Here is a 27,103-nt window from a genome sequence, read left to right as displayed (position 1 = left end):
TGCTCAACAACTGTATCATACAAAAGTCTCCTCCCAAACCAGTGACTTCTCTAGCATGTTTACAGTTATTAGACCCTGCATTTCCTTCGTACTAAAAGACACGCAAGGCCCAGTTGTCCCATCTCTTCTAAAAACAAACAAACAAAAAACCCCAAACCAAACAAACAAACAAAAAAGAGCACAGACCAATTGGTCTGTCACCATCACAGTTGGGGTAAACTTAAATAGGCCAGTCTCAGATCAAGTAAAGCTTTATTAATTGTACTCAGGATGTTCAAGCATACTAAACTCACCCATGAGCAGCTGGAACTTCTCTACAGTGACATAAAACACGCAGTGGCTGTGGGAGACACTCTTATTCAGAAGCACAGCCCACATGAAGAACAGATGTTCAGCTCCAGAAAATGAGAGCTGCTACAGGGGCGAACCAGCTGAGTACTGACCACCTGGACCCAGGCAGGCGGCTACCCACGATTCCACCACCTGCCTGGGCACCCCGCGGCACGGCCTCGTGACGGCCCACCGTGCGTGCTTCGCTACCGTTGGGCGAGACGCTCCCGCCTCCAGCCTCACTTCTCCGCTGCCATTCCCGGCGAGAGGGCAGTCACAGGGTACTACTTAGGAGAGTCCCTTCTGCTTTCATTAAAAGGGAAGCGAAGGGGGGTAGTAACGTCAGCACCTTTTTCTGTTGTCTATTGGATGGAGGAAAGAAAGGACGCGGGTTCCAGAATAGCTTTACTTTATAGGCTGGGGTGGGGTTTGAAAGCCGCCCCTTTCTGTCTCCGCTTCTCATTGGCTGAGGAGCGGCTATAGACATGCCTATGCCTCCTCGCTGAGGTTTCCTTGGGCGGCGCAGCGCATTAGTTTTTGTCATGCTCTTCCTATTTCCGGTTCATGGGGCGGGCGAGGGTAGTGAGACAGCCATGGCTGCTGCTGTGGCCCTTGGGCTCTGCCCCTGCTCGCCGGCTACGGCCTGTCCCTGAGCAGCCTTCATTTCTCCGTCGGGCCGCGGTGCGGGCCGAGAGGACGGTGCACAGTAGCAGGTGGGTGTGGCGGCTGCGAGCCCGGCTCTCTGCCCCGTATTTAAGCAGTGGGCATGGGGCGGCGGGGATGAGGCGGTGGGGCTGCTCCGGGCTGACTGCCAGCTGTGAGCAGGTGGTTCCGGGCAGCTGCCACTCAGGCCTGGTTCGTCAGACTGAGCGGTGACTAGTTGGCAGAAGCCGACAGCAGTGCCGTGCGGTTTCTTCCTCCTGCGTCTATGCAAAGGAGGTGTTTTCAGATAGGTTGCCCGAGGAGGTCTGTTCCCCTAGCGAGGGAAGAGTTCTTCTTTTGTCTCGTGAGGAGTGAATCACGAGTTCTTACGTCCTGGGCCTCAGCAGTGTGGTGTATCCAACCTCTGAATGTATCTAGCCTCTCCATACTCACGTTTCTCTCCATGGTGATTACAACTAGCTCAGAAGATGTTACTTGACAGGATGGGCCGAGGGGCAAAGATGGCATTCCACCAAATAGTCTGCCAGTCTAGTTGCAGCGAGGTAATTATGAAACTGTGGTTTGTTTGTTCCCAGCATTTGGAACTGACATCCTTGGTGGGAGAAGCAAAGGGGAAATCTGTCCCACTGTTATCCTGGTACAATTGTAGAGTGCTTCATGTACTATTTTACCATAGGCCTGGAGGCCAAAAGTTCCAAGACTTCATGGAGTCATTAAGGTTGAAAAAGACTACTAAGATCATCTAGTCCAACTGTCAACCCATTGCCACCATGCCCACTTGTCTTTGTTACTCCCCTTCTCTTGGATTAATCATAGGATGTTTCAATTTCCTTATTCAGTTGATGGAAACTGTTCTGTGGCATTGCAGCTGAGTACTAATGAATGCTTTCAGATTCTCAGCTGAAGTAGTACTGGAGGATAATGTAATTATTAGGATTAAGGAGCTTGAGCAGACAGAGCCTGACAAGTCACAGTGGCTCTTCACTGCAAGCTCTTTACACAAAAGCTGCAGAGGCTTGATTAGAGACCTGGTAAATTATTATTTGCTGACTGACTTCTCAGTGGGATGTGATAATGAACAGTAGCTTGTGCCTGATACTTACACCAGCATTCAGACTGCTAGGCTGTGTTTTGGCTGAATCAATATTGATTAACATGCTCAGCAGCAAAATTTTTGTGGTTCTAAGTCAAAATTCATAAAAGAATCCCAAAGAGGCCTGGTAGATTGTTTTTCAGTACAAGAGATTGGAATGTAGTGTCTGTTGAGAACTGAGAGGTATTTATAGATTCTTTTTCTTCTTTTTGCAGTCAAGATTGAGGGAATAGTCAATAAGTGACTTTATCTAGTTAGTTTGTAGAGGGCTGAGATGGTTAATCCCATGTGTTCTTTGTGGTATATATCCAGGATGTCATCACATTGCCATACCTCTGCTGTGCTGGTAGTCTTTATGGCCCTTGCTGCTGGTGTGGGGGCTGAACCGCTGTCGGAGAAGAGCTGTGATGTGGTTGGTGATGAGAGTACTGAGTCCCAAATGGAAAAAGCCCTGCTGAAGAAACTAGAACCCCTGAGCCAAATAAGGTAAGGTACAAGCAAGTATCAACTTGCTATGGACTTTAGGGCTACACAGTGTTTATACCTACTAAGTCAAGGGGGTGGAAAAAAATTTGGGGCCAGGCTTTAAGGTGGGCTCTGTCATTAGCATGAGCTGTGACCTGGCTTCCCAGGTCTTGAGTGTCAACTGCTTTGAGCTCAGCTCTTTGTAATTCTGTTGCTTGTCTTCTGTCCTCTCTCTGCTGCAGATTTAACACGACTGTGGAGATTGGCACAACTGAAAACTATGCCTACCATTTCAGGGTATGCAGAGAGGTCAACAGCAGCTTGCATGATTTTGCTGGCCTAGTACAAATGGATAGGCAGTCTGGAAAGACTACAGTGATAGGAAGAATCAATGAAACCCAGGTCTTCAATGGAAGTAAGACTACTCAACATCCCTCTTACTTCGTATCTAGCTTTTGCCTCCTGGTCTGGATTTGCAGCTTATATTCTTTCTCTCTTCACAGGTGACTGGATCATGCTGATTTATAAAGGAGGTGATTCATATGGTAGGCACTGCAGTGGTGAGAAAAGAAGAGCTGTGATAATGATTTCTTGCAAGCGAGGAATTACAGCGGTGAGTGACAATATGAGGTAGGAGAAGAACAGGAGGCTGTCAGACAAAGCTTGTTTATAAGCAGAAGGGCCTTAAGGGTGCAGTAACGTTTTCTTACATTCTTCAGTTGGTTGTTCAGGTGTACCAATAGTGTTAAAACTACCTTCTGGTGAAGTTCAGCATAAGCCTGGATGTATTTTCACATGACTTAACTTTTCCCAAATTGCAGAGTTCATTCAGCATTATTTCAGAAGAGAGGGAAAAGGAGCAGGACTGTTTCTACCTCTTTGAGATGGACAGCAGTGTGGCTTGTCCAGCTGAGGATTCCCACCTCAGCACTGGCTCCATTCTACTAATCACGTGAGTTGCTGAAAGATGTTATACTAGACTAGATAATTGTAGTATACCTATTCACAGTCACAGTTAGATGTTACTGTGGCTCCAAGCTTTGTAGACAAATTTTGGGTTAAGGCATGATGCTGCAGAGCTGCTCTGTTCCCTTCGTAGCTTACAGATCAGTGCACTGAAACATGGAATGCGTGACCTCCTGGAATTGTACAACAGCTCCTTTCCACAGTTGGAAATTCAGACTAGGAGTCTTGACTTCTCATTTTCTGTGTTTGTGCTTTGGGGCACTACTTCACACAGTTGTCCTGAAAAATTTTTACTAGCAGACCTATGTTTTTTGACCTTCTCTGGTATATCTTCAACTCTTTTCTTAGGTGATGCTCAGCTACTTGCTATGGTGCCAAACTGAGGCAAGTATAACTGGGTTATAAGAGACTACTTGTATAATTTTTCTGTTCTGATTTTTAATTCTGCCCTCTAGGTTTTCTGCACTAGTTACAGTCTATATCGTTGGTGGGTTTCTCTACCAGCGCCTTATAGTGGGAGCAAAGGGCATGGAGCAGTTTCCTCACTTTGCCTTCTGGCAAGACTTGGGCAATTTGGTGGCGGTGAGTGAAAATCCTTGTATATTCCCAATGTAAGGCCATGTGTTAAGACATAATAAAATGGCACCTGCGTTGTCTTCATAGACTGTTTCTTGGATAGACCTGCCACAGTGTACCTTGTGGGAAAAGAAGGTATCTATCCTATTCTAGGTAAGGGGAACACTGTTTTTAATTTCTTGATGCAGCTGGTTCCCTACTACTCATTATGATTAAGGCTTTTCAGGTAGGAATGTTCAGCTGAGAACTGTGGAATGTTTAAGGTCTGAAACCCTTCCTTGATCACCTTAAGTGGTGTTGTTTATCCTCTGAATGCCTGTGTTGCTGCATACTCTTAATTAGTACCACTTTCTACCCCAGACCTGACTTAAGTTTCAGGATAAGCTCCTCTTACCAGCTTAAGTTCTGTGGGCTTGCCCTCAGATAGCACTGGGGTGGGCATGCTCCTGTAGCAAAATGGAATATGCTTTTTTTCGTATGGCTGCTGATTCTGCATACAGTCTGATTCTAACATAACAACTTGTGCTTGTAGGATGGCTGTGACTTTGTCTGCCGATCTAAGCCTCGAAATGTACCAGCTGCCTATCGTGGTGTGGGTGATGACCAGTTGGGTGATGAGTCAGAGGAACGGGATGACCACTTGCTACCGATGTGATAGGCTTTCAACACTGATTTCTTTTCTCCCCCTCTCCCTCCAGCCAGTTCTTCTCTCTTCTGATTTTCTTTACATGATACACATTGGCTGTCTCTGGTGTGTCAGGTCTCATGGATGCCTCTAGGTGTGAACAGCACTGGTCCCCAATGGCATGCCTGATTACTGTAATGCTGTTTTGTTTTCTTTCCAAAAAATGCAGCAAAGCTATGGGGAGCAAGTGCTGAGAGTCAGCAAGAAAGCAATGTGAGTGTTCAGCACTGAGCAGGAAAAGGGGTTTCTTCGTTGAGGAAGAAAGGGCCATGAATGGATGCAGAAAGGGGAAGTCTCAGTTTAAAAAATTGAGACAGTAGCAGAGGGTTCTTCAGTGTATTTTTTTTCCTGTGCTTTACAGAATCTGTTAGACACCTTTTTTTTTTTTCTTTGAATGCATTTTTGGCTTTTCTGGCTCCTGCACTGTTGCACAGTTTTTGTCAGCATAACTTGCATGAAAAGCTCTATGCTGGACTCAGTGGAGTTGGAAGAGGCATTAGCACTCCTCTAGTCTTTTTCTAATGCCAATGTGTTGAAAAGTAGATACCTGTTTCCTTCAAGAGCTGTAAAGGGATGTATGCCATCCTCTCAGACTGGAGAGAGGCAATGCTAAAAAGAACTGAGTTAAATGCTGTTTCAGTGTTTTCAAGTTCAGTCAAAATACTGTCTTCTCCATCACAGAAGAGAGGAAAAAAATTATTACGTTCTCCTAAAGGAAGGGGATGCTTTCTGAATGTATAAGTGACATCAAGGCAAAATGAGAAAATTAAAGACAGCTACTACTTGAGTTCTTTAACAAGCCTCACTGAGCTGTGTGGGTGCATAAAGCTTCAAGTCATGGTCAGAATTACGATCTCATGCTTCCTGAAGCTTCCTTGTTCGGCAGAATGTTTTCCTGGGAAGCTACTAAAGTTTTTATTTAAAAGGGTAAGAATGCTAACGTGCTCAGAACTGTGTTGAGATCCCAGTTGCTGTCCCCTTCAACATGATGCATACCAGTCTTAAGATATTTGCCCTGTGCAGATGGTACTCAAATACTGTTTGGAGCAAGAGATAGCCTTCCACTTGGGCACTTGTGAAAAGCAGGTACAGCTGAGTTATAAGACTTAATTGGAAGCTTTTGGGAGCATGGTACCTTGATTCATAATTGCTTTTTGCTTACTTACTCCAGTCTATAATATGGCAGAAGGGAAAGAAAACCATCTTTAGTCTTGAGGGCATAGACTGCTCAGTACTACTACTGGCAGAGTACAGATAAATTTTGCGAATTTTTATACTGACAAAGCAGTATAACTAATGACAGTAGGGGCAAAGAGATGACCCTGGTTTCTTGCTAGGCTGAGTGGGCAAACAACAAAAGTCAAAGCAGGAATTATGGTCTCAGTCTTTCTCATTACATGGGAAAAAATGAAGTCATTAAGCCAGTTGGTACTGTTTTTCATGGTGGTGTTTAAGGTAACTTGTTTTTTTTGTACAAAACAACTTTCAAAAATAAAATGACCGAACACCCTGCTGAAGTGCTGTGCTAATGCAACTAACAGCTTTCTTATCCAAGGGTCCTTATTATGTGTTATCTTCTTACTTCTGCTAGGACTCACTTCTGCTAGTGTGGGGCCTTGAAAGGGCAGAATATGCACACTTCCCTAAGTTCAGGCATTTACAGAGGAGAAAACTTTCCTGTATTGTTCTGAAAGAATGAAAATCAAAGTTGGTGCTTCTCAAAGATCTGACTGATAAGAGTAGTCAGGTTCAGACAGTTTAAAAAGCAGCCAGACCTTTAAAACCTGAACAAACAATTTTTATTAAGAACACTGAATGTGACGTGAAGAAGTGAAACCTTTCAATGTGACTGAAGTTTATCTAGGCCTCAAAAGCAGCAAATACTGCCTGCCAAGAGCTAAAGTAAACAAGTTTTGCGATAGCCAACCTGCTAATAAAATGGTTTAAAGGCTGCTCTCCTTTGCCATTAGAAGTGCTCACCTCTGCCTTTTTTGCCCCCTCAATTTTCATTGGACTGAAGAGTGTTTTCAAGGTGCAAGAACTGGTAGCTTCCTTTGGGTCTATTTTGATTCAAGAAGGCTTAGAAGTCTTCTCTCACAAGAATGAAGAATAAATTCAGACTCAACACTTCAGTTAGAACTGAAAAGTTGATACTATACTTCAGTATCTCCTAAGCACTTCTCCTCTTCTTATGAGGTGGGTTAGTACAGAGACTGGTACAAAGGTCTCTGATTGTTTCTTACTTATGCCATTAAGCTTCCTCCCATGCCACAGATCTCCTACAACAGTAGGTGTCTTCCACATAGAACAGTCAAATGTTTCACTCAAATATGCATGTGAAACTTCTAAAAGTAAAAAAAAAAGCTGAGACAAATGGCCTAGGAAAAGTCTTGCTTTCAGGTATTTGGCTATAGGGGACACTTACCTCTTCATGCTTTGTATGATTTCTTCCGGATTTTTGTTTTTGTTTTCATTTTGCTTTTATAAAAGTGAAGGTGCTTCTGGAATAGAATGGCACACTTCTTCATCTTTGGCAAACTTCTAAAAAACTTCAGAACTTGGTCTTTACAAAACCTGTGGGAGCTGAGTAGCAGGGGATTAGCCTTTAAACATAACTGTGCTCCTTAGGAAGAAACTGTGTTTAAAAAAAAAAAAATCAAAATTCAGTTGTTGGAGTGTTCTGTTGTTTTCTTTTTGTTTGTTTGTTTTATATACTGAGGAAGAGAAGTATTTTACAACATCAATTAAAAAGAGTCTGAGGCAGGTGCTACAATCCTGCTAGCTTAAACTTTGTCCCATAAGCTCTCCTGAGGATAATGAAGACAGACAAAAATAATATAAACTGATAAAAGAACAGACAAACAAACTTAACAAAAAATGTGAAGCAAAATTCCAAGTTTTTTTTTTTAATGAAGAGCCTTGGCACTTCTGGAGACTGCTTTGGATCTGTAAATCTGTAAATACCCTATCACACTGATGACACCTAGTGGTGAAGGGTTTTCTAATGTAAGATAACCCCTCCTCCCACTTAGATTTTCCCATCACCTTGTCTTAAGTACTCAAGATAAATCCTCTTCTGCTTCAAAGATGGGCATCTGGAGTGAATAGCTGCCAAAATACCTAGTCTTCAATCTGCGTCTTTACAGGAGACAGTAAAGCTAAGGTAAGGTATCTCCTAATGCCACGAGCCTTTGAATTTGATATGTGTGCTGGAATGGCTATTAAACACAGTTCAAAAAATATCTAGGCTATAACAAAAGCAGCCCCTTTTGCTTTAGTTCTTGTATACCCACCTCTGCCACTTGGACCTTTTTAAATGCCCCAAACACAGCTGCTCCCAAAACCGTGCAAGGCAGCAATTTCCTGTACCTCAGGTTCCAACATAACCAAGATCCAGAAAACCTGCTGCAGCAAAAAGGTGCAAGGGCACCTCTCCTCTACAAGGCTGCTAAAACAGAAGGAGGTCTCCTTCTCTTCTTAATGTGGTATATGGGAGAGGCATATTCAAAGCTGGAAGGAAGTTTCAAAGGCCCCAGGTGGGAATTTTCCTCCCTTGTTATAGCACCATTAAAAGACCAAGACATGGGCTTGTGCATGGCAGTTTCAGGCAGTTAAATTCCTTTTCATTCTTGAATGTAGGACCAGATGGGATTGTCCCATTCCTTGCCCCAGCAGAATGCTTCAAAGCTGGCAGCTGCTCTGGGGTCAGAGCAAAATTGGAACTGCTGGGTTCAGAGCTGTTAGGTCTCCTTAAGGATGTTGATCTTGGCACATATCTTGAGAGCAGGTCCTAGCTTGATGTTCATAGCACTCATGAGGTGTTCCTCCTTCAAAAGCAACAGGGCCTGACCATCTATTTCCTGTGACCGAAACTCTTCGGCAATCTCCTGGCATCCTGTGAAAACAAGGAAACAGCACTAAGAAACAGCCACGGACAGTCCCAATTCCCCATCTCACTTGCAGAGAAGTACAACTCATCCATTTGCATGACCTACTCCAGAAACATGTAAAGTTTGAAAGCACAAGACACCACTCTAAAAGATCTCCAAAAAGAGAGTCAACAAATTTCCCCATGCTATTGGATCACAGGACTGCAGGAATGGACCATAGCTTCACCTTGCAATGATGCAATGAACTCATACACTTCCTCCACACTCCAACGACTGGGACTGCTGGACAGGAAGACAGGGTTGATGCCATGTAGATCTGGGGTAGGTGGGGCCATACTAGAGTTAGCCATGTCTCTCTCTCCATGGCCAGACCTTACTGACAGTGGTCCTGGAGATGTAGGGGACAAAGCCTCATCGTAGCTAGAGTTATCAGAACCTCGACTTGAATCCTCCTGGCCCTATACATCCATGAAAGAGAAAGAAAACATAAGGTTTTTGTTTGATTTTGCTGTTTTTGTTTTGTTTTAATAAAGAAAAAATACATTCAGAGTTACTAACTGTAAAAATCAGACTCTAGGAACAGCAGCAGTTTTCCCACAGTCTGGGACAGCTGTCTCAGGCTGTTGGTGCAGGGGCAGCTGTCACAATTGCTCGATGATGCCACAAAAGAGAGACTTGACTCTCAATTCCCTTACTTGTCCTCACTATCCTTCCACAGTCCATTCCTATTCCTCATGTCAGCTCTGAATCATAGAATCATAAAATGACTTGGGTTGAAAAGGACCTCAAAGATCATCTGGTTTCAAACCCCCCTGCTATGTGCAGGGTTGCCAACCACTAGACCAGGCTGTCCAGAGCCACATCCAGCCTGGCCTTGAATGCCTCCAGCGGCAGGGCATCCACAACCTCCTTGGGCAGCCTGTTCCAGTGTGTCACTACCCGCTGTGTGAAAAACTTTCTCCTAATATCTAACCTAAATCTCACCTGTTTAAAACCATTCCCCCTTGTCCTATCCACCCCTGCAAACAGTCGTACCTCCTCCTGTTTATACGCTCCCTTCAAATATTGGAAGACCACAATGAGGTCTCCCCGGAGCCTTCTCCAAGCTAAGCAATCCTGGTTCCCTCAACCTTTCCTCACAGGAGAGGTGCTCCAGCCCTCTGATCATCTTAATGGCCTTCCTCTGGACTCATTCCAAGATACCCATGTTTTTCTTGTGCTGGGGGCTCCAGGCCTGGATGCAGTACTCCAGATGGGGCCTCACAAGAGCTGAGTAGAGGGGGACAATCACCTCCCTCTCTGTTGGCCACTCCTCTTAATGCAGCCCAGAACATATTTGGCCTTCCAGGATGCAAGTACACACTGCTGGCTCATGTTCAGCTTCTCATCTACCAGGACCCTCGAGTCCTTCTCCGCAGGGCTGCTCTCAAGGGGTTCTTCTCCCACTTTGTATAAATACCTGGGATTTCCCTGGCCCAGGCACAGCACCCTTGCACTTGGCCTTGTTGAATGTCATTAGGTTTTCATGGGCCTACTTCTCTAGCCTGTCCAGGTCTCTCTGGATGCCTTCCCTTCTCTCTAATGTATCGACTGCACCGTTCAGCTTGGTGTCATCTACAAACTTGCTGAGGGTGCACTCGATGCCATCATCTATGTCACTGATGAAGATGTTGAAGAGCACTGGTCCCAAGACCAACCCCTGAGGGACACCACTTGTGACTGGCCTCCACCCTGACACAGAACTATTGATCACAACCCTTTGGCTGCAACAAGCCAACCAATTCTTAATCCACCAAATAGTCCATCCTTCAAATCCATACCACTCCAATTTAGAGAGAAGGATGTGGTGAGGGACCATGTCAACGGCTTTGCTGAAGTCCAGGAAGATCATTCAATCCTTCTATAATCTAATTCAAATCATTACTCTGAAAGAAAGCTAACCATTCAGGAAAAGCAGATCAGCCTGTCAGCTGATCACACTCATTCAGACATCTGTGACATATGTTGCAGTAAATACAGAGTAAACAAAAGTACAAATGTGAATCTACTTTTTCCAGCAGATGAGCAAGCAATTAGAGTAGCTTACAGTGCCTTGTGGAACAGCTGTGTCAAAACATCCACTTGGCACATACCGTATCACTACACACACTATGAGAACCCAGTGCCTCTAGCAGCATCAATTTTTACACTGTCCACCCCGACAGAAGCAGACAGGACTATGGTCTTACCCTGTGACGCTTGCCCTGGATCTTTGTTCGAGTAATTTCAGAGCTGCTGCGCCGTGATCCCCGTCGGCGCACTCGAGCATAGTTAGCTTCCTGGAGTTCTTTCATCTTCTTTCTCTGCAGCCGAAACTGATGGCTGCAGCTGACATTGTACCTCAAATAAGTAGAAGCAGAGCAGCAATTAGAAAACAGCAATTAACTAAATCACTGCTTCTCCTTCCTGTAGATGGGGATGAAACTTGTCTTTACCATCAAATTCTGTTCTTCCTCCTAAGAATTCTCCCTGGAAGAAGCCAGTCCAGACTTCTGACTCAAGCAATATTTGTATACCAAAGTCTTGATCTAACATCTGAAATGTCAATTAAGTCATTCCCTTAAGGGAAAAGAAGACCCATAACAAGTATTCTGTTATTGATAGAAGGCAGTAATGACTAGCGTAACTTCTTCCCAGGTTTTTCTCCCAGTACTCCCTTGTGTCTTTGTCTAGTATCAATACAGCAGACAGCTATCAGTATACATTCATTTAGTCAGCCAAATGTTTGTTCAACTGAACAGAGGTTCTCTGGAGCCCAAGAACTTCCCCCTTCCCATCTGATTTTCTGAGCAAATAAAAAATCCTGCTTATACTCAACACCACATCTGCCTCCTCCAAACCCAGAAGCCCTCACAAATCATAAACGCATCCAGTCCTGAAGGATCTGTGTGGTCAGTGCATCACATGAAGGGAGAATCAGATCTACTTAAATACTGTACACTACCTGGAAAAAAGGCAAATGCCCAATTCCAGAGAATTTATACTCACAAGCAAAGGAAATATCTTGCTATTACCTTTTAGCGCAGGTCATGGAACAAAACCTCTTGGAGCCACGGAACTGGGTAGCTGGGGCATACTTCCCACAGTATTCACACTTCAGTAAGTTTGCCTTCTTATCAAGCTCTAGTGAGACACAGAGATGCACACCATTTGATTATTTGAACTGAACAAATCACATGTAAAGATTCCTCATTCTGCTGCTCTTCTCAGAGCAGATTCCAAGGACTCTTTTGAAACTAGCAAGCAATTAGCTTGGGAGAGGCAGAAGCTCCACTAATTAGGACCCCAAGATATTGAACAGAGTTATGTACTTCTCCTTGTCAGTACCTTTTCACTTAACAAGAAATAACATATTCCTCATATCCTATAGGGCTGCGCAGGAGTCTCCACCACTGCACTCTCTGTTGTGTCCAAACATCCTTTACAGCCGTAAGTCATTACAGGTACAGTTCAGATTCTGCTTACTACTAATGTGCTAGATTGTATTAAAAACAAGTATGTTTTCTGGCACTTGAGAAAAAGAGACCCTGGGTCTCTATTTCTAGAGCTTGAATCTCTATGGAGGAGGGCAGGAAGAAAGTCAAGTCCATACAGTATAAAGTAAATAACTAAGTATTAGAAGAAATTTTCAGTACCACTACGTATGTATTCTGGTGCTGAAACTTACCCATAGAAGCACTGTCCCCTTCTGGAGAATTGCTGGACAGGTTTTCAGCCTGGCCAGGAGGAGTCCCTCCCTGTAAAGGTTTCTCAGATTCTTTTAGCAGCTGAGAACAACCCACCTAGGCAGGAAGAGGAAGCATTGGGTCCATCAATAAAGGAGTCTCTGTGTTCACCACCCCTTTTCAAGGCGTAAGTCCCTCACACCTTATGACTCAAAAGAATCCCTCTGCCTACTAGTGAAGGAGAGATACTGAACAAAGTTGTTACTTCTTCCTGACTCATGTGGCAGTTCTTTCAACTATCAACAAGTACTGTCTCCACTGAATATCCTATCCACGTGACTTATTCCCTTATTTGCTTAAACTTCGCTTGCTGCTTGTTCAAAATGCACACAGTGCATCTTTCCCTCGCTAAAAATTAGACAGAAGAACCTTGCAATTCCCAAAGAATTTATTGCTATGGAAACTACTGGAGAAAACATCACTCTCATGTTACTCTCTCCAATTGTTCTCTAATAACAACTCCTGATACCTAGCTTCATGCATGAAACCAGCTTTCTATGCCTTCCTCACTTCTGTGTTTCAAGCTAAGAAAGCTGATTTGGAACATGGGGAAATAAAAGTCCTGTTGAAAGATGGATGCCCACCACCTTTCCAAGAGATGTCTTTCCCTTGCAGCAGTAAATTCTTACCGGAAAGGGTTCTGCTCCTTCCTGGATGACAAAGCCCTCAATTATGTGCGTGAGGATCTGGGGCTTAACAATGGCTTGTGGAGGTTTGGAGTCTCCCATCTGACGTGACACCATTGCCAGGTTTGCAGTGGGAACAGAGGTGGAGGTGACTGATGTTCCTTCACTTGAGGTGGCATTTGGGGTTGTAGTAGCAGCAGGATCAGATTTATCTGGAATGTTAACAGCCCAGGAGTCAGTGTTACTATTGCTCCATTTGCTTTACATGGAACATGAGATCAGATTATTAGCACACATAAAACAGAGCTCCGTTCTACCTCACCTCCAAGGCCATTCTTTTCCTCCATGTTTTTGGGGCTATCTGTCACAGGAGAGGACCTGGCAGGCATTAGTGCAGTGACACTGGCTGATACCTCCTTCTCCTCCTCTGACTCTGCCTTGCGCTTTATTGCTAAGCTCTGAGACTTGCCCTGCATGAATAAAGTGAAACATGTAAGCAAAGAAAAGAGCCACAAAGCAGAAAACAACACAGATTGAAGGCAATGCATAGATAGACTCTGGTCCATCGTACTTGATCTCCAGTCTGGTTCCAACCCTGGAAATGCCTCCAGCTAGCTCAGAGTACATATTTTTATTTAGGAGTGTTTGTCTAGAACAGAGCCAAACCTTCAAAAGACTGTCAGCCAAAGCCAAACTTCAAAAGACTCACTGTCGGACTACTGCAATTAAGATCTAGAATCCTAGTTGATATATTGATACATTCATATAATATCAAGACACTGCGAGAACACTGAGGTATTATTCCAGTAAGAAAGAAATGGAATGGCAGTCACTCAGCAGTTTCCAAATAAGCTTTTGTCTACATCAGATCAGCTCCAATGAAAAAATCATCAAAAAAGCTGGGGAAACATGTTGGATGACAGCAGAATTGTCCCCCCAGTTCTAAAAAAAAAAAAAAAAAAAAATCAGACAAATCCTGTGATAACTTCCTGAAGAAGCAGTCAGAGTTTAGAAACAAACTGGCACATTCTGTCCTTGACTATATAAGTGAAGCCCCACTAAAAAGTACAGTCACAGCAACCAGCTAAGGGTATCTGAGCTGGGAAAGTGTTGATGTACCAGGGAGTTAGTCAGGTAGGTCCTAGTTGGACAATTCAGAGCACCATGAGAGAGGCCTGTGGAACAGGAGCCATCTTTGTTTACCTCTGCATAGCCTGTTGCTAGGGAATCCTCTGAGGCCTAGAGCCAGCTCTACCTGCGTGGCTGACACCACACATCAAGGTTTCTCTGACCTGGAGATATCCACACCTAGTAGGGAGAGGGAAGTTCAGTCTTCATGGCCCACACAGCCGCCTTCTCTCTCCTGAGAGAAACAATGAAGAGGCCAATTGTCGTTAAGTAGGGTATTTAGTATGTAATGTGGACACGAACCCTGTTTCAGCGAGGGTCTGAGTCTCACCCATTTGTTTCATGCAAGACTTTAAATGAATGATCATGTGAAAGAGAAATGCTTGTGCTCAGTAACCCCAAGAGCTGGACCGGAATTTGTGTTTTTGAAAGGTAAAGTCTCCATACCTATTCCCTAATTCAAACTTCTTATTTCTCCTATCCCACTGACCCAGGGCTAGAATACAATGAGCGTCCTTGGACTAAACAAAGAGAATCCATTCGGTATTCTCTCTCTTGACTTACTGGCAACTGGAGAGACTGCATGTAGAATGCTGCTGGCATCTGAGCCACAACTGGAGAGGAGGCAGAATTCTTCACCATGTGGGTTGTACCTTGAACTTGTGCCAAATTCACCCCCGTAGTGAGAGGAGGAGCTTCCTGTGAGGATATTGGAGCTGAAGAAGGTGGGGAAGGAGCATGGACTTGGGAAACAGATTGGACTACAGCTGGCATTCCCCGGGAAGTTGGCACTGCTGCAGCAACCTGAGCTAAACCCAGTGCTTGGGCTTGGCCTGAGCCCTGCTGCCGAGTACCCACCACCTGCACAGGGATGTGTGGCGGAGGCTGCTGTGCTGCTGACATTTTGGCAGGCCCAAGCTGAGGTGGTTTGATGGAGGTGACCATAGACTTTGACTGAATTGGAACAGGTGACTTGGTGGCTGGCTGGCTAGGACTGTCATGCTGGAGTTGAACAGACTGTGGCTGGGACTGTAACATAGGTTGCACCACAAGGGTCTGAGTCTGCTGCTGGTTTTGAGGTGGAGCCTGCTGCTGTGAAGGTTGAGCTTGCTGCTGCTGGGTCAGAGATGATGACTGTTGCTGTTGCTGGGCCAGTTGGAGATGGGTGGCTGTGTGGAGGAGCTGGGACTGGCGGTGCTGGAACTGCTGCTGGTGATGAATGGCAATCTGCTGCTGGATCACCACCTGCTTCTGCAGATGGATCTGCTGCTGCTGCTGGATCAGTGAGTGTGGCTGAATTTGTGTATACGTAGCTATATATAAACACAGAGCCGAACAAGAAGAGAGAGCAAAGGTTATGAATAGCACAGCTGGGAACAAGAAAAACCAAGTAGTCACTGTACTGGTCTGATTCAGTAAAATGACTCCAAAATGACCGACGGCTTATTGGTAGAGGACTGTGGGGACTGAATGGGCTGAGATCAACTTCTGTCATCAACAGAGCAGGATAATCCCAGGAAAACAGCCCATGGAAGCACTGAAGCTGGGATGCATGCTGGGGAACCTCTCACTGCTGGACTTTCAAATGGCATTCTCACAAAAACCCAGGTAATTCAAAGAGAAGGAAGAGAGCACCGCTTACCTGAGCTAATCAATGTCTGGCTGGGTGCTGGTGTAGCTGTCCTGGTAAGGTTCATGCCCACAGTCTGCTGTCCACCATTGTCCGTTTCACCCTTCTTTGTGGCTGCATTTTCTGACTCTGTTTGGCTTCCCTGGCTGACAGTCACTGCCTGGGCAGCTGCTACTGGTAATGGTTGAACCACTCCTGTGCCCTTCCGTTGGCAGCTGCCAGCAGCACCTGCAGAGGCTGTCTGGCTCAATGCTGTAGAATTCTGGCTCCCACTACTTGCAACCACACCCCCAGAGACACCATTACTGCCTGCTGTCCCTTGGCTCAAGTTGAGAGACTGGCCCGTGCTGCCAGAAGGGGCTGGAGCCACTGTCACAGTCTGGCCTGTACTTGTGGCCTGTGGTAGGCCTGAAGCCTGGGAGTTTCCTGGCAGAGCCGCCTTCTGAGCAGAGCCTTGGAGCTGGGCATTAGTGGCTGAGGTCTGCTGGCTCCTCACAGCCAAGTTCTGAACCTAGAAATACACATACAAAATACGGTCTGTTTGTTTTATGCACATTCCTAGACTTCCTAAAAGTCTAAGAACAGTAGAGAACAAGAGAATGCATAAGCAATGCACTCTACTGGGATGCAGGGTGAGTTGATGCTTTAAGTCTCAGATGTGGAGCTGGCTAACACTGCAGGATAAAGCTCAGCTGCAACCATTCCCAGAAAACATATAAACCTGAACTCCCTTTTGCTCCATCTCCGATGGAAGTTAAAGATCTCGTGGCACTTTCTGAACACCACTTGAGAACACCACCATTCTCTCTGAGGCATGCAACAGCCTTCAGACCTGCCTCGCCCTTGCATTGCTAGGATCCACTTTTGCATGGTTGTTAAAAGTGCTGAGATACCCCTTTAAAGATCAGTAATTCCTTTTCAATTTTTGTGTCGCTTGCCTCTTCTCCTGTGCAGGGCTTTCCAGTTATGATGCCTGCAGCTATTCTGCAGCCTTTCACTATTTCCTCTGTATTTTGGTGTGGCCATCTTCTGTATTTACTCCCCCTCCACATGCAGTGTTATCTTCAAGTCTGACTGGGGCTAACTTGGCCAGAGAAAGTGGTTCAGACAGAACAAATATGAAGTTACTGAAAATCCCAAGCATGACTGGGATAGGACCAGGAAAATGGGAAGCCACAGCAACCTGCAGATGAATGCAGGAGCTAAGATCTTGTGGCCTATTCAGTCTTAAGCATTTTTACAACAAACCAACTGGGCAAAGGAATACTACCGCTGGCAAAGACTCTTCCTTGCAGAGTGAATGTCCAACTAAAAAAAATGGACAGAGATCTCAGCAATTCTTTTCACACAAGGATAATCAAGCAACTGTGAAGATGTGATTCAGGTTATGTCTTATCTCAGAAATTTTAAGCTGGAATAAATCCTGTTTCTGGAGGCAAAAAGCAAACACTGAGAAATGATGGCAAGAGAACATGTCTTGCCTGCACTCGTTACAGGGACACAGAATGGGGATAAAACATATGCCTTCTTTATAGGCATTGGTGGCTGGAGCAAAAGACCAGAGAGCAGGTGGCAGAGTGCAGGGGAAGGGAAGGACTCTAGGAAGGAGGTGTCACTGACCTGATCTGTGTCTGCATGGACCCCAGGAGACTGGGTGGGTGGTACCTCCTGCTGGACAGCAGCCACGGCCCCATTAGGCATCAGGATGAGTTGGGAGGCAAGAGGGACATTGCGGCCCAAGGTCCGGTTTACCTGCAACAGGTTTCCCAGCTGCGGCTGTTGGGGGAAGGGTCAGGTGATGTGAGATGGAAGGAACAGAGGAGAATAGAGAAAGAAAGACAGTGAACCACAAGCAGATTAGAGAGCAACACAGGGCTGTAATGTTGCACTTGGAAAAAATCCCACCATTCCCTGCAATGTAACAGTAAACATAACCCTCAAGAATAGTAAACTGGAAGCAGTTTCCTTATGGAAACAATCTGCTATTAAACATGGGCCTGGGTCAACTCCCACAGACTGTCCAGGACTAGCTGAAAGACTTGCATAATTTAATTCTGAGGCGTATCTCTGGGACTGGTTGAGCAGCAAAGATAAAAGACATATCCAAGACTAGGGTTACTTGAAAAGGAAATTACAATCTTTATCTAATGCCAACAAAAACAAAAAACATGTTTTTCAAGAAAGTAACTAAACCTTAGATCGGTAATAGTGAAGTCTAATATTTTTTATATAGCAGCACTCCAAACTGATCAAAAGGATGAGGTATTTGTTCACATTGATTTATGTTCCTAGGCGTGCTTGAATCCTGGCTTGTGACCCTGTGTGGAGTGGCTGAAGGGAGTAATTTACCATATATCTGTTCCAACATTGAACAAGAAAAGTAGCTTTATTTTTGTGAGCCATACTCAAGTCTAGGAAATGTATTTCACACTTATACTCTAGTGAGAAGTGCCATGGGATCTTTAACATCTATGCAGAGCAGAGACAAATACAGTTCTTAAGTATCTCAATAAGCAATACAAAATTCATCTAAAGCTGAGCCCAGAGTCAAACAGAGTTTCATGGACAAGATCTTCCCCATCTGAATTCAGAATATAACACTCTTAAATTTTGAGTTAGTCAAATTTGGAGTTAGTCCAGAAATGTTGGTAGCTCCAAAGAGTGAAACACTGGAGTGTCTAGAAGTGTGGTTTATAGTCAGGACAAGTTGCGTGTACATATCTCTTACCCGGAGATACATCTGGGCCTGTGACTGGTTGAGAGGTGGTGAAGTGGTATTCCCAAGGAGAACAGACTGCGTCAGAGTTGTGGCAGTGGGAGAACTCACGCTCTGTGAACGACTGATCAGCTGAGCAGCTGATGTGGTGGCTAGGTTGATCTTAAGACAGAGAAAAGTCCCAAATCATATAGGAAGTGATGGGGGCAAAGGAAATAAGAACAAATCCACTTACTGGGGTGCAGAAGAAATATTTCACAGATTCTCCCTGTATCATGCAGGGAACCAAGAAGAAAGAAATTCTTGCCTTAACGGGTTATGCAATCTAAATTAGCCAAAGCCCTGGATGCTAAACTCATTTGTAAGCTAAACTAAGCTGATAGTTTGTAACTTCAATAAGAGATCTAAAAATACATTTTCTTCAGCCTCTCAAGTAAAGGAAAAATCAAATCAAACCAGCAAAAACAAAGTAATCTACCTTACCAACTCACCTACTCCCTGAACAAATATGCACTACAAAAATCATACTTCCACTCATACAATGAGCTCTGCCAAAGAAAAGAATATTGCCTTCCAAGCTGCTCAAAACTCTTCCTTCTAAGAAGTCCTGATACTCTTCTAAACCATGACAACATATCCCCAAAGCCTCAGGAAAAAGAGATCAGTGACTACCTTTCCAGCTAAGAGGCCTCTCCCACTCAGAAACCTTCTCTGGGCTCCTCAACCCCCACCAATTATGACAGCACCCCAAGTCCTCAAAGTTGTCTGTATCTTGTGGACTCCCAGCATTCTTAGAAGCTGTGTTTCCCTGGCTGACTGCCCTCCTAAAAGACAAAGAGGAGAAAGAACAAGGGCAGAGGAGAGTAGGGAGCAGAGAAAGGCTTTGATATGTGATTACTTACAGAGGCCTGGGTGGTGGTAGTCTGTTGTGGGGTGCTGGTGTTTGGTGAGCTGGCCTGTCTACTAGCTGCAATTGTAGCCTGTAAGACAGATTGACAGAGAAAAGAGTACTTGAAAGAAACCTCTTCATCCAGTCCAAATATTTGGTTTTGTACTAATACTGTGTCTCATCATCAGCATCTTCTTCCATTTTCAAGAACTGGAGTACAGTCTAACTACTACAAATCCCTGCCATGACCTACAAATCTGGTGCAACAACTCAGCAAGGCACTTCCTTTTCACCAAACCAGTTCAGTCCTATATAACACAGGCAGTGGAAATAAACACTGAAAGTGCACGACCTCCATTCCTCCACCATTAAGTATATATCCTATTGTTGCCTCAGTTTGTCATGCTACACGCTGCAATTCTGATGATGCTCCAGTTCACTCTGCTAACACCCAGATAGTCCCTGCCAATACTAGCAATTTGCTGGGCTAGTCATGCAAGTTATTAACAATACAATGGTAGCACTGCAAATAACAAATTTCAAATCGAAGCACATATGGTTAGTGGAAGAAGGTAAATACTGTTAAATTCTTTTTTTCCTTTCCTATGTGATCCCATGGCAAGTATACTGTATGTGCCTGGTTTTACAAAAATGTTTAGTATGATACTTGCAAGAGGATTCTATTCACTCCATGCTACAGAACTGCAGGTAAGATTTGAAAACATTTAAATCTGGGACTAACAGCCAAGAAGCAAAACTACTGACAGGGACAGAACTGTACAGTCAGGTCACATTTAATTCATCTTCAACTGATAATAAAGTCTGACAGGTGAGCAAAGTTGCTAAATAAAAAAAAAACCTGCTCAACAATTATGCATCATACATCATCTCAATAAGCAAAACTCAATTAAGGAAACACCCTTACTGATGGGTAAGATCTACCTCAGATCCTTCTTGCTAGTAACTAGTAAAGAAAACAGAATAGTTTCAAGATAGAAAATTCAGAGGATTTCACACTAAATTTCACATACACAAAACCACAGTTATTCTTAGAGAAATAACCATCCACAGTTCACTTTAAGATTGTTTTAAAACAACGTCCCCTGGTGATTTAATCAGCTATCTTTTATTTTAAGGAGGTGGAATGGCAAGTCACATGTCTCCAAAGTGCAAGTTTCCATATGGCGATGCAAAATTTTATCTTCCCCTGCTTTGTACCTGAAAAGCAAACAAACCTTTTCATCAAGCTTCCCAGTTTACTAGCTGTTTGTATTAACCCTAAACAATGTGTTCAGGGAATCACAGATAAGGACCTCAGTGTACAAGCAGAGAATCTCCGCATCTTCCTCAGAGAATGATCCAGTGCAACTCACCTGCTGGACAGCAGCCAAGCTGTGAAGCTGGGCACTGTTAAGCTGTTGCTGGAGCATAAATTGATGAAAGTACTGGGCTGCATTGGGCTGTCTCTGGAGTGCCTGAAGGGCCTAAAGAAAGAGGAAAACCCAATTGTGAAAAATAGTGTGTCCTTGAAACATGATTAGAGAGATAAATGAAGAAATAAGAAACAGCCTTCAGACAATCTCTAGTCCCCATGAAAAAAAGCAATGCCACCACATCAGAACATCAAAATAGTTATTAAAGCTACAAAATTGATAAAGACTGAATCACAGGTATATTCCAAGACAAACTCCAGGAATCTGCTAGTGTTCATGGTTCAGTATGCAGACAAGTATTCCAGTACAGCATGAATATATAGGATAAAGCATGCACGTCCAGCCCACAGGCTGCATGCGGCCCAGCACAGTTTGCAACACAGCCTGCCCTGCACTACAAAAGCAGTGTCCCCACAGAGTGGTTGCAGGCACACACTCATCACTCAGCAACGGCTAAACACAGGACAGTGCTGTGCAGTGCTGACTCAAGTGATGGCAAATAATTGTATGTATTTTGATACACTGGCTAAACACATTCCTATAAACAGCAAAGAATATGCAGTCATGCTTTCCCTTTTGATAAAAGAATTTGAAAATAGGTTTCAAGACTGCAAGAAAAAAAAATCATCAATTTATGTTTGCAAGACCATTTTCAGTTGATACAAATACATTACCTGCAAGTTTTCAAATGGAATTTATAAAGTTGCAGTCAGATATTCAACTCAAAAATCTGATCATGTCTCTTTACCAGACTTTCATAATCCCTCTTTTACCAGAGAAAAATATCCTTCACTTCACAATCACACCTTATTAACGTCATCACTTTTTGGCAGCATGCATAATTTGAACAATTATTGTCAAGGGTGAAGTACAAGAAGAGCCAAATTTCATTTAAAATCTCTGATGAACACCTTAGGCCCTCACTAAGAATGGCAACCACTGCCATCAAAACAGATTGATGCATTAGTTTCACACAAGAGAAGGTCAAATATACCATTACGTTTAGAATCTTGTTCCTCTCTTTGTGTTTTAAGAAAAATATTTAAAATTAACATATAAATAACAAAACATTTTAACGATATTGTATGTTTTGCGAGGGCTGCTCCAAAAGCAACGCCTCCTGTTTTATTGCATTGGCCCATGATGTCAGAGGTAGACATTGGTGGTACTGCAGTAGAGATTGAACCTTCCTACCAACATCCTGTTACATGTTGTTGCCATGCAACAGATGGCAATAGAGGGGCAGACTGAAAAAACTGCTGTCTGATGTGGAAGTGTGTATGAAGAAATGGTGTGGAACTGAATTCCTCCATTTGGAAAAAATCATACCCACTGACATTCACCAATGCTTGCTGAACAATTATGGAGACCAAACAGTGGATGTTAGCACAGTGAGGTGGTGGGTAGTGTGTTTCAGCAGCAATGACAGTGGGTCACTTCAGCTGGTGCGTATTTTTTATGAGCACAGCATGCAGGCTCATGTTATCACTAGCAAAAACACATGGCTAATGGTAGTGATTACGTTGAAAAATAGAGTTTTGTAGCTGAGAATTTATTCCATCAAACAGTATTATTGTGCTTTTTGCACCTATGGTCATTTCCACAGAAATGAATAGGAGGCATTACCTTTCAGAGCAACCTATGCGTATGCGGCCCAAGACAAATACCATTCGCTCAGTGTGTCCAAGGCAATCCAAAACATTGGACACTCATGGGGTAAAGTCTATATAGAGAAAATGCTGTGACAAACTCAGCGACTTGCTCCAGAATAATGGAGCTAAAATGAGTCTACTGGAACACAGTAGAGTAAATCTAAGAGGCTGGAGGAGTAACTTAAAAAAAAAAAAAATGAAGTAGAAGTCAGGCCTAGCAGAAAAATTCCTAAATTCAGAAATAAGACACCCCTTCAAGGTCCCACCCTGACACGACGACTCAAAGGCATACAAAAGAGCTCACCACCCTTTCACTGATGCATATTTATTCCTAGCACACAGTACCACCTCACCTGTACAGCCTGCCGCTCATACAGAGACATCTGTGATATCTGAGGACGGGTGCTTCCTCCAGAGTTGGAGCTCCCACTGGCGGAGCCAGAGTTCTGCTCACTCTCAGTCTCCATGGTGACAGAATCCCAAGAGCTTGGCTGAGATCGACTCTGTCTCTAAATTGAGAGAATTGGGAACTAAGTCAGGTTAAAGAAAGAGCCAAACTGTATTGCACTGTGTTACACAGTCTTTTTACTTGAATATCCCAGTACCAGGCTTCTTCCAAAGCTTTGCTACATCACAGAGGTATAGGGATGCCAGAGGCTGAAATAACCCAGAAATTATCCTCACAACTTAAATCTTTCATTACCAGTCTGAAATGTAATACACATATTCTCATATTTTTATTGACATGCTGCAGTTGGAGGCTACAGCATACTGAATTCTTAAACATGTAGTGGAGTAAAGTAGCAGCTGCAGCTCATTTAGACAACGATTTGGTTACAGACCTGATTACTTCCACCTCAAGGCTAGGGAACTGAGAAAAATCAACGGTGCTTCTAGTCTGCCACTGCACTTTTGCAACTTCTTATCACCTCTTCCTCTTGTCCCACAAGAGGTACAATTATCCTACAACTCTGCTCCCCTACAGATAGTCTCTTCCCCCACTTTAGCCCCCTCAATTGTTTCCTTCTTCTCTGAAGGCTTGCATTTCCAGCTACTCATTGTTCCTGACAGATCATAACTCAAATATTAGTTCAGTAGCCGGTATATGAGGTGGTGAGTTGCTTTAAGTATGGATGGAGCCACAAGCAGAGTGGATGAAGGGATCACTAGTCATGCTTATGAGATGAAAGCTGCTGAAGGAGTCATGCAGAGATAGAGATTTTCCAGCAGCAAAAAGATGAGCTGCAGTGGCCTGCAGGACTGAGAAAGGCCAGAAGATGGCATTCATCAGCCAAGAGGAAGAGAAGTGAGACTGAAAGTGCTTAGCAGAAAAGTAATATATGGAGATGATTGAGGGGTTTTCTTGTAGCAAGAAACATACGCTATATAGGAAGATGACGGGAGGGGGAGATCGTTAAAGTCAGAAAAAGGAAAACAAAAATGATCAGCTGGGAACAGAATTCTGGAAAAAAAAAATCTTTTAGAAGGATATCATTTGCATAAGATTAAAAGCAAAGTTTTTGATAGTCTCTGTATCACTGACTAAACCACCAGCTGACTCCCCTACAGCCTACCTCTGAGACCTGTAAACAAGACCCTTAGGCTTCCAGGATCCCACAGCACCAGCACAGCCCCTGTATCTACACCTCTTTAAAACCAAACATTTCAAGCTTTTCTAGCATTCACCAAACTCAACTTTTTCCAGGTCAGTAAGTAAAGTGACCAGCACAGCATAAAAGGAGGTGAAATATGATAGATCAGGCTGCGCAGGGCCCCATCCAACCTGGCTCTGAACCTTCAGAAATGTGGCATCCACAACTTCTCTGAGCAATCTGTTTGTTGCAGTGCCTCACCACCCTCTGAATTAAAAAAAAAAAATAATCTCCCAACATTTAATCAAAGTCTCCCCTCCTTTAAAGTTACTCTCCCTTGTCCTACCACTATCTGACTGTGTAAAAAAGTTGCTCCTCTTCCTGCTTACAAGCTTCCCTCAAGTAAAGGAAGGCCACAAAGAGGTCTCCACAGAGCTGCCTTCTCCAGACTCAAGAAGTGCAACTCTCTCAAGCCTTTCTTCATGAGAGAGGTGCACGAGCCTGCATATCACCCTTGTGGCCCTTCTCTGGACATACCCCAACAGCTCTGCATCTTTCTTGTGCTGGAGGCCGCAGGCCTGGATGCAGTACTGCAGGTGGGGCCTCATGTGGGCAGAGCAAACTGACACAATCACCCTCCTTGTCCTGCTGGCCACCCTCTTTCAATGCACACCAGGATACAGTTGGCCTTCCAGGCTGTAAGTGCACACTTCAGGTGCTCCATTCCATCAGCTCATGTTTCCTCAATACAGCATCATCAATTTGTAAGATTTCACACGTTTCACATTGTAACATTTCACACAGTTTTGAGATTCACACTGCTCTAGATCTACGAATAATCAAGACCTGGCAGAAGGTGAATCCTCCTGAAACACTAGTACCTCTGGAAAGAGAGGCATCAAAAAGTGTTTGGCCACTCTGTAGGCAAAAGGCCTTTGGGGGCACGGCTAGAGAAGCATACTCTCCCTTTCCAGAAGTGAAATAAGAATTTAACAGAATTAGCCAACAAAACCCTTTCTGAACACAAAAATGAAGAGATAAGTTCCGCTTCCAACAGGCAAGTACATCTAAGGAGGCAGCTCCATGTTAGTGTAAATCCAATCCAGACACAGACTACTTCCACACAAAACAGCCCAGATTTCACCCTGTCTCCCCTCTCCACACACATCTTCCAGCCACCCTCCTCTTGTCAGCCTAGTGATCACTGAGCTATTAAATGACTCAACTATCTGCTCCATGAGATTAATAATCTACCAAAAATTATTAAATGACAGGTACTCCAGTCGAACCATTATACAAGCATAACTGATAGATCCCAAGAAAGAAAAAAAAAAGGGCAGTAAAAACATGGCCTCACTGAAAATTAACCTTGAAACAACAGCTAGATAGCTAAATTATATCACACCTAGCCCAGAACTGCACCCTGAAAGGCTGACAAGGAAGAATACAAAGACCTATTAACACCGTGACAAGGACGAGAACACAGCAGAAAAGAAGGTACAGAACTAATTTATGGAACAAGGCAAGCAAACATGAGAACACAAGCCAGCCTAGAGTCTAACCTGCATTGCTGATAGCAGAGCACAAGACAAACAGAAGTGGCTCGTCTACAGGCCCCTGGCCCTTCTCAGGTGTAGCAGCAGCAGATTAGGGCAAGCATATACTTTAGCCACTGAACATGACACAGGATTTAGAAAAATTTTACTTGCTTTCCCCATCCTGGCACACAGCTGCTACCTGCAGAATATCTCCTAACCTTATAACTGGTTTTGTAGCTTCATCCTTGGGAGACTAAGTTAACAAACAAGATTTGTGGAGATTTGCCCAGAAGATATGGGAAGAACAACCAACTACCAAGACATCTCTCCTCACCCTGTTACCATCATTTCCTGCAGCACATTCTGTGAACTATTCAGGCAGAGAGAGGAAACCATAGGGACCCGTAACTTGGTTTCCAGATGTTCTGGCAGCAGCGGGTGCGACAGTAAAGCACTGTGCGCGCCTCGCCCGCAGCTCTCCCGCCGAGTTCCCCACCAAGGCTGAGGGGGACATATGCGATAGTCCCCGCGTGGCTCGCAACCCAGGGAGCGAAGTTCGGCGAGTGCGAGTTGCATCCAACAGAGGGTGTGCAGGCGCCCGTGCGCTGCCTTCAGACACTTCATCGCAACACACAGATACAATACACCACAGCCTCGCCGGCAGGGAAGAAGAGAGAAAGGGAAGGGAAGACGGGGAGGGAAGGATGGGGGAACCTGCCGCAGAATGCTGGCGGAGGAGGACAGGGGACGAGGTGCAACCGCGACCCTGTCCCTGCGAAGCTGGAGGCGCGAATATCGGCGAGGCCGGCAGCTGCCGGGCAGGCGGGAGCGCCCCTGCGAGACGAAGTTATTGCCGACCACCGCTCCCGTTGCTCGGCGTAGGACAGACAATGGCCACTCCGCGGGCGCTGTCAACTTGCGGCGCAACCTCGCTGGTCCTAGGAACTAGCCGCGGCCGCCCGGGCCCCGGGCCCAGCCTCACCTGCAGTCGCCGCTCCTGCAGCAGCGGCGCTGCCCCACCCGGCGGTAGCCCCGTACCACCCCCCCGAGGGCCCGGCGCTACCGAAGTCCCACGCCGCCGCCGCCGCCTGACACGCCCCCGTGCGCGGGCACCCAGGCCTGGCCGGGCCGGGCAGAGCCGGGCCGGGCCGGACGGGGCGGGGCACGAGTGCCGTTGTTCGGGGAGGGCGGGACGGGGGCGTTACCTCGAGGCGGCTCCAGGCAGCAGCGGCCCAGCCTGTCCCGGCGGTGCAGCCGTGGTGCACTGCACGGCCGTTGTAGGTTGGCGGAGCAGAACGGCAGGGCGGGGATCGTAAATGCTCCGCGCGCTCCCACCACACCGGTCCCGCCTTTTTTTTTTCTTTTTTTTCTTTCTTTTTTTTTTTTTTAATAATGTTGGCCTCCGGGGCATCCAAGTCTCGTCACTTCCTCCCTCGAGGCACTTCCGGGCACATGATCCCTTCCTGA

General features: G+C 44.9%; 2 protein-coding genes across 9 annotated transcripts; one reads left to right on the top strand and one right to left on the bottom strand.

The window, feature by feature from the left end:
- Positions 1-887: 887 nt before the first annotated feature.
- M6PR (mannose-6-phosphate receptor, cation dependent) lies at positions 888-9,221 on the top strand. 4 transcript variants are annotated; one of them, XM_004938107.5, is made up of 8 exons: positions 888-1,043; positions 2,399-2,572; positions 2,794-2,966; positions 3,055-3,164; positions 3,373-3,503; positions 3,973-4,099; positions 4,181-4,246; positions 4,626-4,840. In XM_004938107.5, exons 1-7 carry the CDS (start codon positions 895-897, stop codon positions 4,244-4,246), a joined length of 930 nt encoding a protein of 309 aa, XP_004938164.1. In that variant the 5' UTR covers positions 888-894; the 3' UTR covers positions 4,626-4,840. The 4 variants fall into 4 exon arrangements, with proteins under 4 accessions (XP_004938164.1, XP_046757005.1, XP_046757003.1 ...); XM_046901049.1 differs by lacking the exons at positions 4,181-4,246; positions 4,626-4,840 and adding an exon at positions 8,615-9,221; XM_046901047.1 differs by lacking the exon at positions 4,181-4,246 and having other exon boundaries at positions 2,848-2,966; positions 4,626-6,295.
- Positions 6,555-26,926, bottom strand: PHC1 (polyhomeotic homolog 1). Of its 5 annotated transcripts, none has more exons than NM_001006249.2 (15): positions 26,619-26,926; positions 22,860-23,015; positions 20,795-20,905; positions 19,435-19,512; positions 18,545-18,694; positions 17,437-17,592; positions 15,829-16,327; positions 14,751-15,499; positions 13,381-13,528; positions 13,062-13,270; positions 12,375-12,489; positions 11,722-11,830; positions 10,897-11,047; positions 8,895-9,126; positions 6,555-8,673 (listed from the first exon to the last, which is right to left on the bottom strand). In NM_001006249.2, exons 2-15 carry the CDS (start codon positions 22,971-22,973, stop codon positions 8,519-8,521), a joined length of 2,976 nt encoding a protein of 991 aa, NP_001006249.2. In that variant the 5' UTR covers positions 22,974-23,015; positions 26,619-26,926; the 3' UTR covers positions 6,555-8,518. The 5 variants fall into 5 exon arrangements, with proteins under 5 accessions (NP_001006249.2, XP_040553627.1, XP_040553623.1 ...); XM_040697693.2 differs by having other exon boundaries at positions 7,659-8,673; positions 26,700-26,926; XM_040697689.2 differs by having other exon boundaries at positions 7,659-8,673; positions 26,842-26,926.
- Between the last annotated feature and the right edge of the window lie 177 nt (positions 26,927-27,103).

The sequence above is a fragment of the Gallus gallus genome, chromosome 1 (genome assembly GCF_016699485.2).
Source record: "Gallus gallus isolate bGalGal1 chromosome 1, bGalGal1.mat.broiler.GRCg7b, whole genome shotgun sequence".
Taxonomy (NCBI): Eukaryota; Metazoa; Chordata; class Aves; order Galliformes; family Phasianidae; genus Gallus; species Gallus gallus.
Note: the sequence above shows the minus strand (reverse complement) of the source record. Positions and strands in the feature narration are given on the sequence as shown.

Coding starts and splice junctions, on each gene's coding strand:
- PHC1 (NM_001006249.2), bottom strand. CDS start 22,973: ATGGAGACTGAGAGTGAGCAGAACTCTGGCTCCGCCAGTGGGAGCTCC. Junction 13,529..14,750: donor TGCAGTCTCTCCAGTTGCCA/GTAAGTCAAGAG, acceptor TTATTCATGCAG/GGCAAGTCTCAGAGCTTAGC. Junction 11,831..12,374: donor AGGGGACAGTGCTTCTATGG/GTAAGTTTCAGC, acceptor GTGTCTCACTAG/AGCTTGATAAGAAGGCAAAC.
- M6PR (XM_416477.8), top strand. CDS start 895: ATGGGGCGGGCGAGGGTAGTGAGACAGCCATGGCTGCTGCTGTGGCCC. Junction 1,044..2,398: donor AGGACGGTGCACAGTAGCAG/GTGGGTGTGGCG, acceptor GTATATATCCAG/GATGTCATCACATTGCCATA. Junction 2,967..3,054: donor AACCCAGGTCTTCAATGGAA/GTAAGACTACTC, acceptor CTCTCTTCACAG/GTGACTGGATCATGCTGATT.